The 18,278-nt window shown below is 42.6% G+C and overlaps 1 protein-coding gene across 4 annotated transcripts in view; it reads right to left on the bottom strand.

Moving 5' to 3' along the window:
- The window catches only part of ARFGAP3 (ADP ribosylation factor GTPase activating protein 3), a 55,767-nt gene that overhangs the window by 8,311 nt on the left and 29,178 nt on the right, over nt 1-18,278 (bottom strand). For 3 of the 4 annotated variants that reach the window (XM_019544364.1, XM_019544361.1, XM_019544362.1), the window contains 5 exons: nt 7,894-8,019; nt 6,506-6,631; nt 3,767-3,901; nt 2,199-2,322; nt 634-724 (listed from right to left, as the gene is read on the bottom strand). In XM_019544364.1, coding sequence (XP_019399909.1) covers nt 634-724; nt 2,199-2,322; nt 3,767-3,901; nt 6,506-6,631; nt 7,894-8,019 — 602 coding nt within the window. The remainder of the gene's footprint in view (nt 1-633; nt 725-2,198; nt 2,323-3,766; nt 3,902-6,505; nt 6,632-7,893; nt 8,020-18,278) is intronic. The other variant, XM_019544363.1, reaches the window with a different exon arrangement.

Genomic DNA, 18,278 nt, shown 5'->3' with positions numbered 1-18,278 from the left:
ATGTCTATGAAATCTATGAAATAATACTGGAGTAGACTAAGAATAAGTGATTCCTAAATTTTTATCTTAGGTCCAACATGGAGTTTCTTTGCAGCTTTGGTTAAGTCACTTCACCCCTATGAGCAGAGAGGTGGTTCATAATGTGGATAATTCCTGTCTCAGAGCATTGGGACAATTATTTTTAAATCCTATAAAGAATACTTAAAACTAACTCATTTGTTGATGTTCTTTCCATCAAAAGCATGAATCTCCAAATCTATATCTTATTCAGGCATCTGTCCTTTACAAGACTTTTCTAGATGTTGTTGGTCCTACATGGCCCTCCAAGGAAACTGCTGAGTGCTGCTTCTTCTGAAGTCATGAAATCAAGTTCAAATAATATTATCTGCCCTATAAGTTAAAAGTATGAACATTTTTATTGTGAATCTTTAGATTCTTGTAATGAAATTTACCACAAGTACTGAGTAGACTTCCGTAATAAATACTAAGCACAAAATAGAGCTTACATACTTGATCTGTGCAAAACTGAAATAGCTAGAATGCTGACACAGTGCAACTGGAAACCAAGACTCTAAAACATGGGAGTATGTCAGACGCAAAAGTACAATTTCTCTCACTGCCTTCATTCTATACCTGTTGGCTGCTTCTTCTGATCTTCAAACAAGTCAGCTGAACTTATAGAGGAGCTTCCAGAAAGTCTCTCTAATCGAGCCCTAGCTTCATACTAGAAAAAATTGCAAAAGAAAGTATTAACCATAGTATACTGACATGCTTTTCAGCTTTGCAACTCATAGTTCCAGGCATAGCTGGCAACGGCTTAAAGCCATCATCTAGTGGCTTAAAAGAGACCACCAGAGCAATCATTGTCTCATAAAAATGCAATGTGAAGCACTATTTTATTGACATTCTAGTCAGTACTATTATGGATTTCTAAATGGCTTTAGCAAAACAGTGGAATGGGTAATTTATAGGGCTAGCTAACTGTGTGGATGCACTAAGCACATTTGCGTATTACAAATATGGGGAAATTGCATTTAATATTTCTAAGTAGTATTGTTAGGATAGCACATTTAGCTTTAGTTGCACCTGCTTGGTGCAATACTATTATTTGAACTTTTCTTTTATATTTAGCTATATTTAACTATTGCTTAAAATTTTTTGTATAGCTTCATTCTTATGTGAACTTTGTGTCATTTTGTATCTGCACTATCGGCTAATGGACTTGAGCTTGCTTACATAGGGAGCCTATACTAGCTCAAATTGACAACCTGACCACTAACCAGCTGAATCTAAAATGATTAAATATGTTAATCAAAGTTGATAATAGGGAACCAACTGAATAGTGCTTGACCGCAGAGCCCTTGGAATTTCTGGAGTTAGTGGACAGACCAAATTAGGCATCCAGGGCATGCCCAAGTTAAGACACCAGTAAAAAACCAAATTAAGATGTAATGGGTTTCTTGGAAAAAAGGGAATATGCTGACAAGATAAAAATATGAACAGTATCATGATCTCAGGGAAACTAAATCGACAGTATCCAGAAACAAAGAGACATCAGAAGAGTAAAGTTAAAGAAAAAGCATAAAAAGAGGGACAACAAGGAAGTTGGGTATATGTCGTCAAACAACAGCTTGACTGAAAAACAGCCCATTACCCACAGACAATCACCCTCTACTTTCAGGAACTTTTCTGTGAAGTGGAGTAACTTCTGGGATTGGGCAAGACCATGGAACTAAGTGGGGGTTTTTTCCTCTCTCTCTCTCCCCCTGTATAAACTATTAATAGCTTTAGCATGTTAATAAACTTAGATTTTATTAGGTTGAATGGTATGAGGCATATTCTGTGTTCACTCTGGGTTGATTATGCTTTAGCGATTCTTTAGCAGCATGGGTACATAAGTGAGATGTTTGTAAGATGTCTTGAAAATATTTGCTTGCAATGAAGCAGATCACATTCTCAATCCTACTGAAGACTAACTTTCAGATCTAATTCAAAAGGGAAATACAGCAGCTAAAACTTAGGCACTACCATCAACTGAATATTCAGATACAAGTTTATGAACTTACAAAAGACAACCCCACTCCTTTACTTAACTATTTAATACCCAGTATGTATAACTGCAACACCATTTTTTAAAAACCATCACAGAATATTGAGCATATACAGTGTTTATAAGATGGAGAATTATTTGTACTTACATCTGCATGGTCTTGCTTTCCAAAATACATGTCTGATGAAATAGCTTTGACATTGCCAAACTTTTTTTGCGCCTCATCTGTATTTAAAGGCAACTCGTATTCAGGTTTACGACGTGATGCAGGCCTAAAAACGTTTTAAAAATTTTTTCCTCAGGTTTTAAGTTCTATTTGGTACATTATATACATTGTAATTATATGGCAAGTAGTATTTTTATAAAAATAACTAAAGGACATATTCTTATTTAAAGATCAATATAAAAGCTAAAATCAACCCGAATTAAAGTAAGGAAAGTTGTCTCATGTTTTCTTGTAACTGACGAAGTCACAGAACCATACTATTCTGGTGACAATTTTATAGGTAGATGTGCATATATTACTGAACTACAACCTCGCCCAAATATTTGGGCTTGAATTCAAAGACATAGCCAGGCTAACTATAACATTTACACAGTGAACAGAAATTAGTTTAAGCTTTGCCCAAAATGAATATTTAAAAAGAAACTTTACAAAGTATATACTGAGAAACAAGTGTTTATAGCCGACTTAATTTAGTGATAGTAGAGGAGTTCATAATTCTTTCTTTCACACCCTACTGCCAAATAAACACTGAAATCTCACCAGAATACCACATTAAAAGCATGTCAAAACAAATAAGATAAAGTAAGCTAATGACAATTATGGTTGTTTGAGTTTCTTTGATTCTCTGCATATACATTATGATAAAGTTTTCAATTACACAAATCACATGCTGTTCTTTTCTAATGCCATCCAGTGAAAGAGGAGTATGAAATTAATGTTTAAATAACTTAAAGGGAGAAATACAAGCAAGCTGGGCACAGTACAAGTCATGACTACAAAATTTAAAACATGTTTTCCATTGCAGATATATTCCCATTATAGGCTGTTTTAAAATAAATCTGTTGCTCAGATATTTTAAACCTTAATATATACTCAGTGAATTAATCATGGGTGCAAGGAAACAGTCAGTGTATGATTTAAGGGATAAGGCAAAATGGCTTCAGAAGAAAACTAGACAAGATGTTAGAACAGAGGCAGGCAATCATTTCAGGAGGAGGGCCGCTTACTGAGTGAGTTTTGGCAAGCCACTGAGGGTTGTATGACAGGCAGCCAGGGGCAGATAAATATTAATTTTCTAAATGTTTTAGGGGTCCTGTGGAAAGATAGAATGGCTTGGCAGGCCGCACGAGCCCTGTGAGCTGCATTTTGCCCACCCCTTTGTTAGAATAACTAAAAAATAATTAAAATACAATGCTTATAATCCAAATGCAATGCTCATCTTGTTTTATGTAATTGTCTTTGGCTTACGGTTTTGGAAAAAAATAAGCATTTCATCTTGCCTTTTTAGTTCTAAATAAGCACTGCTTAAATAATAAAGTTGCATAAAATCTTGATACATGTGTAAGAATAACCTCACCATTACTAGTAAAAGTTGTGGTCAAACCCCACTAGTCTTAGTCACACAAGAAGTCCCTTTAAATCATCAGTACTCTCATAAGTTAGATGACAGTATCTTGGGACCAAAGTCAGAATAAATAGTCTCTGTATACCTGTCTGAATAGCCTGTAATTTTTGAAGTTAGTATTATGTCAGCATCTCTATTACTCTCCTTCTTCCAAAAAGAATCTGAATTATCATCCCACTTAGAAAAAGTGCTGCTCCTCAGCTCTGCAGAATCATAATACCTGGATGAGAAAACAGAAGAGGAGTATTGAACAAAATGCCCCAATTCCAGCTTTATTTAAATTTACTCAAAGCATTTCAGCTATCTAGTGATTACTAAAACCTGTAAATAAAACAAAAAAAGGACACAAACCCCTAGATTCAACTAAGCAAAGCGTCTATATCAAGGGTTCCCAATTAGTGCTTTGAAACCTAACCTAAATTTTATTAGCATTTCTCCTCATGGAAGAACTCAGCTATAAATATTCTGTAAAATTATTCCTGAAATGTATGACTATCTGTTTTGATGAAAAGAAGGAGTGAGTTACACATTCTGTGGTAAATGGTCGAAATGTAATGCACATGTAGATGCACATGTGCCTCAGGCATGATCCCAGAAAGTATTGTTTTTGAACAGCAGTGGTCATAAAGGCCACCAACAGACACCAAGCCCCCTTGTAATCCAGCTAAAAAGGCATAAAGGGTGAGTTGGCCACACTTCCTTCCTCAGTTCCCTCATAGATCAAAGCCGTGTTGTTAAGGATTTCAGAAACCAGAGACAGGGAGGACAGGTTGTGGAACCTACCATCTTAAAAACCATACACTTTCAAATACTGAATGTTTCTATCAAGGATGCATCCAGAGAAGTTCCCACAATAAATGATTCCCACTTCCTTGCAGAGTGGAAGCATGACGTTTTAGTGGTATCAGTCAGTGACTGAAGTACTATTATCATGACCCTGGTGTCTAATTTGTCTGGCATGTAAAATGCATGTTTAACAAATCACATTGGTAGCCCAGCACAATATTCCAGCCCTAGAGCAGCTCCCTGCCCATCATGCCCTGCCAGAGCTGCTCAGGCCAGTCTCCATGGAGACCCTGGCCCCATGCTGTTATGGTCCTCTGCTGCTCCTGGGGTCTCAGTGGAAACCAACCTAGGCAGGGGCTGCTAGGAAATGGAGCCCACTGCAGATCCGGAAATGACACGTGTAAAGCAAGATACATGTTCAGATAGCAACAATGAACATTTGTCCCATTTTCTAAATGTAACAAAAACATAATGAAAAGTCTCAGGCTATTTGGTGCTTGCACTGACTTTCAATTGTTTCTTGCTTCCATGTGGGGATGGGGGTGAGACATGGCTGGAACCCTTGGGCTGGCAGAAGACATTGGGCAGGAAGGAGAAGCAGGAAGGAAGGCTAGGGGGAACCCCCTTTGCCATCAATACCACTGACTCATGCATGGGGGAAACCCCACAGCTACTCCTATTCCACTCCTGTCCTGCTTCAGCTGGGGAGACAAGTTCCCCAGGGATCCCCCACATGCCGGGAAAGCACACCCTGGAAAGAGGAGCCCGCCTGCTGCCACCACTGTTCCCAGATGTTCTCAGCTTCACATGCAGAGGCTCTGGGATTCACCCTATTCCCAGTTCATGATGAAATGGTAGCAGTGAGTGAGTCCCCCTTTTCTGCTTTATCTTCTAAAACCTGAACCAAAAGACACAAAACCCCACTTACATAATTCAACTGCTAGCGGAGTAATGAATAATTTCAGAGCAGTAAGAGTTCTTTTCGTGAGGCAAATAGGCAAGCATTCAAAAGGTGCATTTTTTTTACGGTATTGTTCACAGTATATTTAGAACCATGTCTGTATTTCTACCACTAGCGAAGACATTACCAAGTAGTACCATTAAAATCTTTGTGTTTTTAAAATCAGACAAAATGCAAGTACCTAGGTACAATTTTTAAGTCTGTTTTTTCCTGCTTCTTTGGCAGTAATCCAGTACCTGCTGTTTATAAAAGCACCATGTGCTCATATCACTCAATCTGTAAACCAGTTTCATAGTAACAAAGACCTTAGAATTTATTCTTTCTTCTCACTCTATTAACACTAATATTTATCATATTGTTAGATATATGTGCCTCTGACCCAAATCAGACTTCTTTGGGCTGAATCTGACATTTTTCATTTAACTGGTGTTTTAGATGCTACACATTTCAATTTTTAAAAATCATTTAGAAGTTAGTAAAAAAAAAAGACTTATCAGGTTAAAAGCCTGATATATCTAAAAATAGTTAAGTTCTCCATTTTTCATAATGTGTGTTCATGGTTAGAATACTGACATTGACATCTAGCATTAGATTTTAATTCAATGCCTTTATTTTTAAGTTCATTAGTTAGGTCATATACATTAAGAGTTTTAGTAAGTAGAGACAATTAATCAACACGATGAGTAACATACAGATGCAAGCTGTGACAAGTTAAATTTTTCCATCCACTACATAAGGTTGATTGCCTTTACAAAACAACATATAAAACAGACTTGACATCAGACTCTAACCTGAACAAATGGGAAACACACACACACACACCAAAACTCAAACAAATCCCAGCCCCATCTCGCTTCCCTGTCAAAAATATTCTTCACCTATTGAAGCAATAAGAAGGTTTCTTAAGCATCTCAATAACATTTTTAACTGTGTTTAATGTGAACTATTTAAAAAGTTTCAGTTATAAAATGAATTCCCTCTAAACAAAAATAGCTGTAGAATTCTGCACAACTGGCTACCTTCTAGACAGTATAGTACTATTATATTCCCTTCAAAAAAAAGAAACAAATATATTACCTTGAACTAGAGGAAGAGAAGTATGAATCATCCCCTTCATCGACGTATTTTTTCTTTGTTTTTGCAACTGTGGGTGTTTCTTGCTCTATTGTTTGCATGTCTGAGACAACAGAATGAGAAACGCCACTGCACAAAAAAAACGAACTCGTAAAGCAGACACTAGCTACAAATCAAGCAAAGTACAATCTCTGATTTTATGATCTCAGGTGACATTCAAAATGTACAAATAATTGAGGCTTTTGAACAAATGGAATCTTTGACATCTGTATTTTATAGAATTTTTACCTCTGCCAAGCAGATTTCAGAACTGACCATCTCAGTTGATTCTAAAGCATGCCAACATGGTCTCTCATAGAGCTCAGTTAAAATGTTTCAGCTGGGTTTCCTACAAACAGCTAACTATGGTCAAAATTTAGTGCAGAGGCACTATGCAACTGCAGTTCACTGGCTGTTTTAGTTAAACTGAAACATGCTGCACATTAGGTAGAATTTATTATACCCCACAGATCAATAAATGCACCATCTTTGCTACAACAATGGTGTATGCTATTAGAAAGCTTCTCTAACACACTTAACCGACCACACATTTTGATTTCCTTCCTGATCAGCAGGGATCCTGGCTTTCTCCGATAAAATAATAAATAAATCACAAATTCTCTGCAGAAAAAATAAAGTAATAAAATCACAAATTCTCTGATGAACCCCCCAAAATCCGTTGTTAAAATTAAAAGCCCCATGCAACCACCCCCCTCCAGCCCTACTCATACCTCTTGCCCCACACCCACAGCCCCCGCCCCCCAGCCCTGCTGCAGGGGCCCCCAGCTGCCATGGCTATGGGACCAGGGACCCAAGTCTGCAATTTCCTGCCCCCAACAGCAGGCAGCTGCAGCAAAAGCAGCATGGAGCCAGCTACCGCATTGCTGCTGCCTGCTTCAGTGGGGCTGGGGCCAGCTCCTGGCTCCCCTCGCAGCACTGCCCATGCCCCGAGTCATGACCCACAACCCCCCAGCCCCACCAGAGGGGCCCCACTTACCTCACAGGCTCCAGGAGCAAAGTGAAGCTGAGCTGAGCTGAGCTCTGGCTGACTGAGCCCCTCAGGTACCACCCTTCCTCTTCCCCCTCCCACTTCCCCTCTGGGGAGGCCTGTGTGTTTCCCGCCCTGTTTGCAAACAGTTCTTGCATGCTGGAGCTCAACCAGCCTGCAGAGCTCTTTGCAAAAGCAGGGAATCCACAGGTTCCTCTGATAAAAAGGGGAAACCCATGGTTTTCTCTGTTTTTCCGTGGGAAATGGAAAACCCGAATCCCTGCTGATCAGAGATAATGCTACACTAACATATGCATGAAATTATAAAGCCTTTTAAACAGAGAATTTATATGACTTGACTTACCTTCTGTTGCTGCCAAATCCCATGCCAAGTCTTTCTATCTCAGATTTCTTTTTACCAGTCAGATTTAATTTTTCATCTTTCCTTTGAATTTCAAGATCCTTGTAGGTCAATCGTAAAGATGATACTCTAAAATAAAACACGTAACAAATATATAACAAATGTAAATCATTAGCCCTTAATCCAAGTATAATTGGCAAAAAAGCAAAAATACATGTAACATCTAAAAGACTGTATTAAAGCCAAGCTAAAAGATACAAGAATTGGCCGTGACATTTTGTCAGTTATTTTACATACTCAAACTTTTTCTGGGAAGAAAAGAAAGAAGAGGACTAATCCAGCGGCCAGCAGGGCCCAGCTTTATTTAATACCTCCCTCTTTTCTAAGAATATTAGCACACAAAGTTTTAAGCATTCAAATTCGCAGACCTGATCACACAGTCAGCAAAGAATTTAACACAATCTTAAAATTTAACATAATACATACAGCTATGTATAAAGCTGCATTTTCCAATCAGCTGCATGTGACTGATCACTTTTATATTGATGCATTCTTGGAAAGAAATTTTTCCCCTTTCAGTTGAACTGATAAAGTCAAGAGCTTTTAGCCTTTGCTTCAGCAGTGTGGACATAGTGTAGGTTTAGAGGAGTAATAACAGGAATTTCAATATTAGCATGTACTAGAGGAATGTTTTGTCTGTCACTATTTGTAGCCAATGTCAATCTCTGATAAAAGTTAAAAGAAAAAAAAGAGGTAAAATAGACCTAGGATATAGCTGGCAGATATAGCTTGTGCCATAAATAAAAGGCTAGATCTGAAGTCTCTGCAGACTAAGGTCCCCCCCTAAGGTTTCTCTACCTACTTCATTACAAGTGAGGAAAATGAGAATTCAAAAGCTGTTCGTATAAGCACAAAAAGGTCTACTATGGATTATAAACATACCTCAGGAACCTTCATAGTTGGTAGGGTCAGAAGGGACCTGAGCAGATCACCAAATCCGACCCCCTGCCATAAGCAGGAAAGAATGCTGGAGTCAAAAGACCCCAGCTAGGTGATTATCTAGCCTCCTTCTGAAGACGCCCAGGGTAGAAGCGAGCACCACTTCCCTCAGAAGTTGGTTCCAAATCCTAGCCACCCTGAGAGTGAAGTAGTGCCTCCTGATATCTAGCCTGAATCTACTCTCAGTCAACTTATGACCATTATTCCTTGTTACTCCCAGTAGTGCTTGGGGGAACAGGGATTCTCCCATAGCCTGCTGGTCTCCCCTGGCCAGTTTGTAGACAGCCACTAGATCCCTTCTCAGCCTTCTCTTGTGGAGGCTGAACAAGTTCAGGTCCCATAGCCTCCCCTTGTAGGGCCTGCCTTGCTGCCCCCTGATCACATGAGTGGCCCTCCCCTGGACCCTCTCGTTCCTGGCCACATCCCTCCTGAAGTGCAGCGCCCAGAACTGGTCACAGTACTCCAACTGTGGCCTGACCAGCGTCGCATGGAGGGGGAGGATCACCTCCTTGAACCTGCTCGTGATGCATCTACAGATGCATGCCAAGGTACGGTTAGCCTTCCTGACCACGTCCTCACATTGGCGGCCCATGTTCATCATGGAATCAATAATGACTCCACGATCCTTTTCTGCTTCTATGCTAATGAGAAGAGTTCCCCAGCCTGTAGGTATGCTGCTCATTCTTCAGGTGCAACTGCTTGCACTTGTCAGAATTGAAACCCATCCTGTTCTCATCTGCACACCCCTGTAACCTGTCCAGATCTAGTTACAGCCTGTCCCTCTCCTCTGGCATGCCCACTTCTCCCTACATCTTGGGTGTCATCCACGAATTTGAACAAGGTACTTTTCACCCCCTCATCCAAGTCGCTGGTGAAGATGTTGAACAGGGCGGGTCAAGGACTGAGCCCTGGGGAACCCCACTGCCCACATCTCTCCAGGTTGAAAATGACCCATCCACCACCACTCTCTGGGTGCAGCCCTCCAGCCAATTTGCAACCCATCTGACTGTAGGCACTGACCTTAAATCAAATCAAATAGGAGACAGGGTAGATGGCTAGTGTCCCTCTCTGTTGTTAAATTCGTGTAGTTGCTTTCTTTCTGTTGCTTAAATCTATCCCTCCAATTGTCTTTCACTGATCATGCCTGGCCTTGTTAATAAGGAATCTTGGCTTTAGATAGACCAGGGGCGGGCAAAATGCATCCTGCCAGGCCATTCTATGCAGCCTGCAGGGCCCCTAAAATTTAGAAAATTTATTTATTTGCCCCTGGCTGCCTGTCATGTGGCCCTCAATGGCTTGCCAAAACTCAGTAAGCGGCCATCCGCCTGAAATAATTGCCCACCCCTGAGAAAGACCCACTAGAAACAGTTTTCAGTCAGCAATATTTTTGTTGGAAGTGAGATTCAAAGCAAAGCCCTGATTTTTTTTAAAGGCATTCTAATGTACATGATCACATTTATTACAGCCTTTTAATTAACAAAAATTAAGTGAATTAAAACCATTTTAATCCTTCAGGTTTCAAAAACCCCTCGATCTATTTTGGACCCAAGATGACTTGATATCTTCACATTCATCTATTGGTCTTCTTTGCCATACAGCCATTTGCAGGTAAGTGTATTCCAACACGAATAGGAACTGGTACATAGTCGGGGGTGGGGGGGTAGTTTTTTTTTTTTTTAAAGAACCATCTCGTTGGCATTTTTAACAGCTTTCTTCAAAGAGCTGATTCCTATACTTGATTTGTTCTCCAACTCTCATTTCTACATGAAAGCAGTCAAGCTACCTTGATTGTTTTTATTTTATTCATCTATTAATAACATATCAAACTAGCAAGTGCTATTATAAAGTTACTAGCCACCTGCCTGTCAAAAATGATGGGGGATGTGGGGAGGCGGCTGGGAACAACAGCCTGCGTTCAGCCCCGCTCCCCATCCCCACCTTCAGGGCCAGGCCTGCTCCCCACCTCCTCGCCTGCCACTTCAGAGCTGAGCCCAAGTTGCCCCCTCCATGTCTGCTGGCCCCACCCACCCTGTCCGCTCCATTGGCACATAGGGCCAGGGGAATGTGGCCAGCAGTGCTGGCCTTGCCCACCCACCCTCTCTGTTTTCACAGCCTGCAGGAAGCAGGGGGTACAGGGCCAGCCCCCCCTCCATCCACTCTGTCACCGCCGCCTGCAGAGTCGTTGGCCCATCCCCAGCAGTGCTGGCCTTGCCACCGGGGGCAGGGGGAATGGGGCCAGCACTGTTAGCTCCATCACCTGCCAGGGTGGGTGGGGACAGAGGCCAGGGACCAGGCAAACTCCGCCCCCACCCTCGCCACTTTCAGGCTCCGGCTGCTACCCCCATCCCCACCCAGGGAGCCGGCAGGGACAGAGCCCAGTGTCTGGCCCTGCAGATCCACTCCCCTCATCCAGCCCTACTCCCCACCCCCCCGCCAATTCAGGCCTAACCCTGTTCCCTCACCCCCAGTTCAGGTTCAGGGCCACTCCTCCTGACCCCTCCTTGCCACGGCAGCCCCAACCCCATTCCACCCCCTCCTCCACAGAGCAGGGGGGTGCTCCCCCTCTCTGCCACTCTGCCATGGGGACAGCCCCCCCAACCTCCCCACTGCTGCTGTGGGGCCAGTGCCAGGTGCACCCCCTCTAACCCCCCCACCATCATTGGAGGGACCCAGCATACCCCGTCATACCCTCCATTTTGCGGCCAGGCTGGGCCCGGCATGCCCCCTTCACCCTCTCTGCCCCCAATACCATCTCCATGGAACAACCATTCCATCTGCCCCATTGCCGTTGTCTCCAGGAAACAGGGCAGGGGTCCCCTATGTCCCCACCATCATAGCAGTACTTCGCCGCACTGTCACCTCCTGTCCAAATGCTATATTCACATTCTGATTGGTTGTTTCCATCAGCCAACAGCGTGCAAATAAATTGTGACAGACAGACAGACTACGGCTTTTATAATATTAGTATTACCGCTAGCTAGGAAAGTCATCAAAATCTGTTCCAAACCATGATATTTAGAAGGCCGCATGGGTGACTGGTGCCTCGAGTCAGTGATCGGGGGGTGGGAGAGTTTCCCCAGTGGCCAATCCCACTCACCAAAAAGCGGCCATGCCACTTCCAGAAGTCCCGCAGCCACTTCCGGAAGCAGCATGTACCCCCTACATGTTGCCAATGGAAGGCTGTATCAGCATGGGGAAAAAATAATTCTAGACCAACTTACCATAAAAAACAAAAACCTTACCATTGGAAGAAATTAAAATTTTATACGATAGTTAGAAGTTGTGCATGCACACTGAATATTTTGATATAAACTGCCACCAGCCAGATTCGTACAGAAGTCTTTTTTTTCCAAGTGTCTACTTTAACTCCTCAATAAGCCATACTGCCTTGATTGTGCAGCTAAATTATCTATTGCAGTTGAACTAGGCAAAATAGCAACATTTATTGAAAGTATCAAAATGATGAACTGCGCAGCATCTTGCTGTAGACATGTAGGCACACTGCAGATCTTGTGCACAGATGTTCTCAAAAAGTCACTGTATATTCTAAATATATATTAAATAGAACACTACTAAATAATATACAACTAAATACTGTACTAAATACTGTGCTGTTTTAGTGTATCAGTATAAGCATGTGTATAATCTAAATTGGCAACTATATAAATCACAAAGACCAAACCTTTCCCATTTTTGTCTTCACATGATTTAGTAAACTCCCACACAGAGAGCAAATATTTAAAACAGGAAGAAATGGAAATGTTAAATTACATTTAAATCATAATGGCTTTCATACAAACCAGCCAAATTACCAAATTAAGATTTAAGACAAACTCTGGAGTATATATTTTCCTCAAAATTTTATGGAACTTGTACATTCAAATAGTGAGATATTTATTTTCCCACATCAAAGTGAGACTATGAAACCTTAAATATCTGACTTCATTATATTATCTAATGGGCACATTAGCTAAGACTAAGATTTCAACCCTACTCTAAATTTCATGTGGGTATGGTCAATGTAGAACATTTTAGAACTGTATATAGAAATGCATGTGCCAGAAATATTAGTATGCAAAATACCAAATTTGAAAAACTTGGGAGAGGGGTGTCTGAATTAGAATAGAAGTCTTTAAGCCACCATGTAGTCCTTTAAGTTTACAGTTCATTGAGTAGTAGCCTAAAACGGAAAACAGGGCGCATAAACAAACAGCAGCCAATGGAAATTAGTTATGATATTTATACAAAATGGATATGTATATACAGTAACAGAACTAAAATATATATTAAAAGTAAATGTAATTGAAGGGTGCTTTTCTTGGAAATTACAATTTTGAAGCCATGCATGGTTTCATAGGCTAAAGAAAAAAAAACAAAACAAAACTTTCACTACTTAAACATGCATTTGGACTCTTTCAATTATAAATAAGACACACTTACTGTTACACCTCTTTGAAAGCATTAATGAAATCAAGAAAATAAGAACAGTATGCATCTTCAAAGAGAGCATATCTTTTTGGGAAAGTCTATTAACAACCTTATCAATTCCCCCTATTTCCCGCAGGCTCTGTTAAGGAACAATTGCAATGGATCATACCAAACTCAGTCTGAAAAATGCTATTGTTCTTTAGTTCTCAGAACACCAACCACCCAGCATTTTAAGAGCTGTGTTAAAGAGCATAATTGCCAGTTTAATTGCCAACATTAAAACTTTCAGATTCACAGCTAGCTAAAACAAATAGTTTTGTGGATGTTTTTTTAAGAGGTCCACCTATTGCCAGGGACTCAGAAAGAGACTAAAATCACTGAAAGCTTGTACACAGTATAAAATTAGGTTCTAAATTTAGAAAATAACATTTTTTCCCTCTCAAAAGTTCATGCGAGTTGAAGACAACACTTCAATTCCAGCTATTTCATAAAGTCCTAGTGAATAAATTAAGTGCATTTTCCAATTTAAAAAAAAAATTAAAACCAACATATACCTTGCAGTCAAACACTTATAAAAAATACAGTTACTTTTCTAAATGTTACATGTCCTGCCACCTAGAGGTTAAACATCAGTATTTTTTTAAAGACAGAAGTGACCTGCTTATAATCAAAGAGAAGCTTACATAGACCCAATGTTGCAATGTTCATACATACCCAAAACATTTGTAAAAAAAAAAAAAAAAAGACTAGGGTCCTCTCGAGTGAGGTCATTTGCATATTTTTTCATGGTGACAAACACTTGGGCATATGGCTTCACCCTATCCTCTCAATTACCTAGGCTCTATGGAAGTGAAGATACAGCAGTTTGGTGGATCTGTGCAGGTAACCATCTAAAAAATTTCTATTCACATTTAGGTAACTTGTTTTCCTTCCTTCTCTATTTCCAAAGCCACAGCTTTCTGCTACATAATAATAATAGTATATCTGAAGAAGACTTAACACTCCAAAGTTAGGGGAATTTATGCCTTCCGGATATCTCCTGGAAGAATAATACAGCCAAACGTAGCATGCTGAGCATGTTCCCCACTTGTGTTGAGGACAACTGTTTTACAAAATTGAGGATACAGCAAGGGGATCATCTGTTTTGGATCTTTTCCTGACCAGTAGGGAAGAACTGGTTAAGCATGTGAAGCTGACAGGTAACATGGAAGGAAACAATAGGGATATGACCATTCATAATTCTGGGATGAGGAAAGCATGAGGTTAGCAGAATTAAGAAACTGGATTTCAGCAAGGCAGATTTCAATTAACTCAGGGAAATAATAGGCAAGGTGCCATGGGAGGATGGACTGAAGGATAAAGGAGCCATGGAGGTCTGGCAGTTTCTAAAGTGGAAGCTCAATAAGAAGCTATTCTGGCAAGATGGAAGCACAAGAATGGCAAGAGGCCCATGTGGCTGTACAAAATGCATTTAGGATGCCTCAAAATAAAATACAAACATACATGTGCGCAGGCAAGTCACTAAGGAAGCATAACAAAAACAGCAAGAACTTGCATGGCAACATCATTGAGGCAAAGATAAAAAGTGAGCTCTACCAACTGAGTGAAGTTATGGACAACAATAAAAGATGCCATAAGTACACGTGTCAGAAAAGAAAGACCAAGGAAGTTGCTAAATAGCCAGGATGACCTCTTAACAGAAGATGCAAAGAAAGTGGAGCTGCTCAACGGGCATTTTGAGAACTTCTGATCAGTCTGAATGAATTCAAGTCACAAGGCCCTGATGAACTTCACTCCAGGTTACTGAATGAACTGGCAGAAGAAAGAGTCCATAGCAATTATATATACCAAATTATGGGAAACAGGCAAGTTACCAGGGATTGGAAAAGGACTAAAAAATGGCAAAAAGGAGGACCTAAGAAATCTAGTGGCCTGTTACAAACTAGTAAGGGGGGGACCAGCAGGCATTGGGGGAGTCCCCGTTCCCCCGAGCACTACCAGGAGTGACTAGAAATAATGGTCACAAGCTGGCAGGGGGTAGATTCAGACTAGACCTCAGGAGGCGCTACTTCACTGGCAGGGTGGCTAGGATCTGGAACCAACTTCCAAGAGAAGTAGTGCTGGCTCCTACCCTGGGGGTCTTTAAGAGGAAGCTAGATGACTTTTTCCTGCCAAGCCAGGGGTCGGACTTGATGATCTGCTCAAGTCCCTTCCAACCCCACAAACTATGAAACTATGAATTACAAACTTCTTAGCCTGACTTCAGTGCTTAGAAAGTTATCAGAGCAAATTATAAGCATGTCTACTTGTAAAGCTTTTGAGGAAGAAAGGCAAGCAGCCAGCACAAACTTGCTAGGAACCAGTCATACCAAATGATCTGGGTGAGCTGGGTGGATGGAGAGAATGGAATATATATGGACATAATGTATCTGGACTTCAGTAAGGCTTCTGAAAGTCCTCCATGGTAGTCTCATGAACAAACTGGAAAGACATGAGCTAGACCAGGAGCAGGCAATTATTTTGGGCAGAGGGCCACTTACTGAGTTTTGACAAGCCATCATGGGCCGCATGACAGGCAGCCCAGGGCAGATAAGTATTAATTTTCTAAATTTTTTAAGAGCCCCATGGGCTGGATAGAATGGCCTGGCGGGCTGCATCTGGCCCCCGGGCCGCATTTTGCCCACCCCTGAGCTAGACAAAACTATTACAAGGTGGCTTAATAGTCATGAGCTAGGGCCAAAGGATCCATGTTAGAATGGAAGGAAGTTTTGCATCCTCAGCATGGGTGTCTGGTGCTTCTTGAGTCAGGGCGGGCACGTGAATGGCAAGAGACCTATGTAGCTGTACAAAATGACACCAGTCAGTGACCAGGGAGCAGGCCAGCTGATCTCACTCACCGTAAAAGCGGCTGCGGTGCAGCGGCTTTTGCTGGCGGCCCCACTCCCCAGCCAGTGCTCACAGCAGGGGCAATGATGCTCCTGCCTGCCCCTCTGCCTGCCGCCTAAACAGGCAGTGCAGCCTGACAAGGTGGGCGCCGGCGCTCTCAGGGGGTGCACTTGCACCCCCGTGCATCCCCTAGTCCTCAGTCCTATGATGTTCAATGGGTTTATTAATGATTTGGATGTTCAAATAGATAGCTTCCCGAGCAAATTTATGGGTGACATGAAATTGGGAAGAACTGCAAAGCCACTGGAGGATAAAAGTACAACAACTCAGAAGGATCTTGATAAATTTTATCCTACAGTCAAACTCCCACCAACTCGGGGGGGGAGGAGGAGGAGAGGAGGCGTTTGTGCCCTCTTCCAAAGTGGGGTGCTTGGACCTCTTCCTTGCTTCTCTCAAATGTATTTTAACAAACTACTTCCTGTTCTTTACAACAGCAGGACACTGACAATGCCCTCATCCTCCTTTTATTTACCACTTCTTGATATTTTCCCATGCATTGTGCCTTGTTAGCTATGGAAGAGGATTGCTCGTGTAGTGGTTTTCAACCGTTTTTGATTTGCAGTCCCCTAAAACATTTTGAATGGAGATACGGACCTCTTTTGAACTCTAAGTGCGAGTATTCACATACTTTTGATTGACCATAGTCATTTTTCACAGATCCCTTAGACAGTCTGCAGACCAGAAATTGAAAACCACTGGGCTAGACAGACACTTGTTTGGTTTAGAGAGGAACCTTCCTGCCCTCAGCAAGGGCAGGATGACCTCCTGAGGTCCCTTCCAGTCTTACTTTTCTGTGTGTCTATACAAAAGATACCCACATTCTTCAAAATCCAGTGTCAAATCTTGAAAAGACAGCTAGAGATTAAAGCTACCTAGTTAACAATAGTACTCCTATAAGTATCTTTGCTATTATACACTATGAAGGAGATGTTTCTGGGACAAGTTACAAATGTTTCCCTCAAAACCAGTAGAACATGCCTTAAAGCAGAGGTGGGCAAAATACATTCTATCCAGCCTGCAGGGCCCCTAAAAAAATTTAGAAAATGAGTATTTATCTGCCCCTGGCTCCTGTCAAAGATGACAGAAGCCAGGGTAGTAGGACCTAGGGGAAGCCACAGCAGGTTCCTGCAACAGCAGGGCCCATCTGGCCCAGCCCCACCCCTGCCAGCTGGAAGCCCCTGCCTAGCAGGGGCTCCTGGCCTGGGACCGTGGGGATGTTTATGGCTGTGCCAGTGCAAGAAATTCAGATAAGAAGGTGGAGAGGAGGGAGGCAGGGGAGGACCGGGGGGAATCGCCCTGCAGTACAGGTGGGGACAAGTGCGCAGCCCTGCATGCCCCAGGCTCACCCACCTGCACTGAGCAGTGGCGGGAGGAATGTGCTAAGCACAGGTGAAAATTGTGCCCCCCACCCCCCCGTGCTCCCTGCTGCAGCCATCCAAGCTCACACAGGGCTGTCCTACCTCTCCGCTGTGTCACTGCTGCCCCAGCGGTGGCAACAGAGAACAGGCACAGGCAGTCCTGTGTGGGCTCCAAGCAGCTGCTGCACAGGGCAGAGGAGCAGCTGCTTTTGCCTTGCGCGGAGCACCATCCCCACTGCCGCTGCTAGCCTGGGCCCCACATGGCCACTGCTGCCACTCTGGGCAGCACAGAGGCAGCAGTGAAGCAGCTGCACCGCAGCCTAGCATGGCACGAGCTCCTGGCAGGCAGCAGCAGCAAACACTGCCTGGTGGCAGCGAGCAGGGGGGCCGCTTTCCTCTGCACCAAGCAGCAGTGTGTGCCCAGCTGCTGCTGCTCAGCCCCGGAGCCAATGTGGGGCCCAAGCTATCAGCAGCAGCAGGGGCGGTGCTCAGTGCGGGGGAAAAAGTGGCCAGTCCCCCGCCCCATGCTGCAGTTGCTTAGAGCCCACACGTGGCTTCCTGGGCCTGCTTTCCATTGTCACCGCTGGGGCAGCAGTGACATGGTGGAGAGGCAGGACTACCACATCTGGACTCTGGCCGGCTGCAGCAGGGAGCACC

The sequence above is a fragment of the Crocodylus porosus genome, unplaced genomic scaffold (assembly GCF_001723895.1).
Source record: "Crocodylus porosus isolate Cpor-Errol unplaced genomic scaffold, CroPor_comp1, whole genome shotgun sequence".
NCBI classification, from domain to species: Eukaryota; Metazoa; Chordata; order Crocodylia; family Crocodylidae; genus Crocodylus; species Crocodylus porosus.
This window is presented reverse-complemented; position numbering and strand designations above follow the sequence as displayed.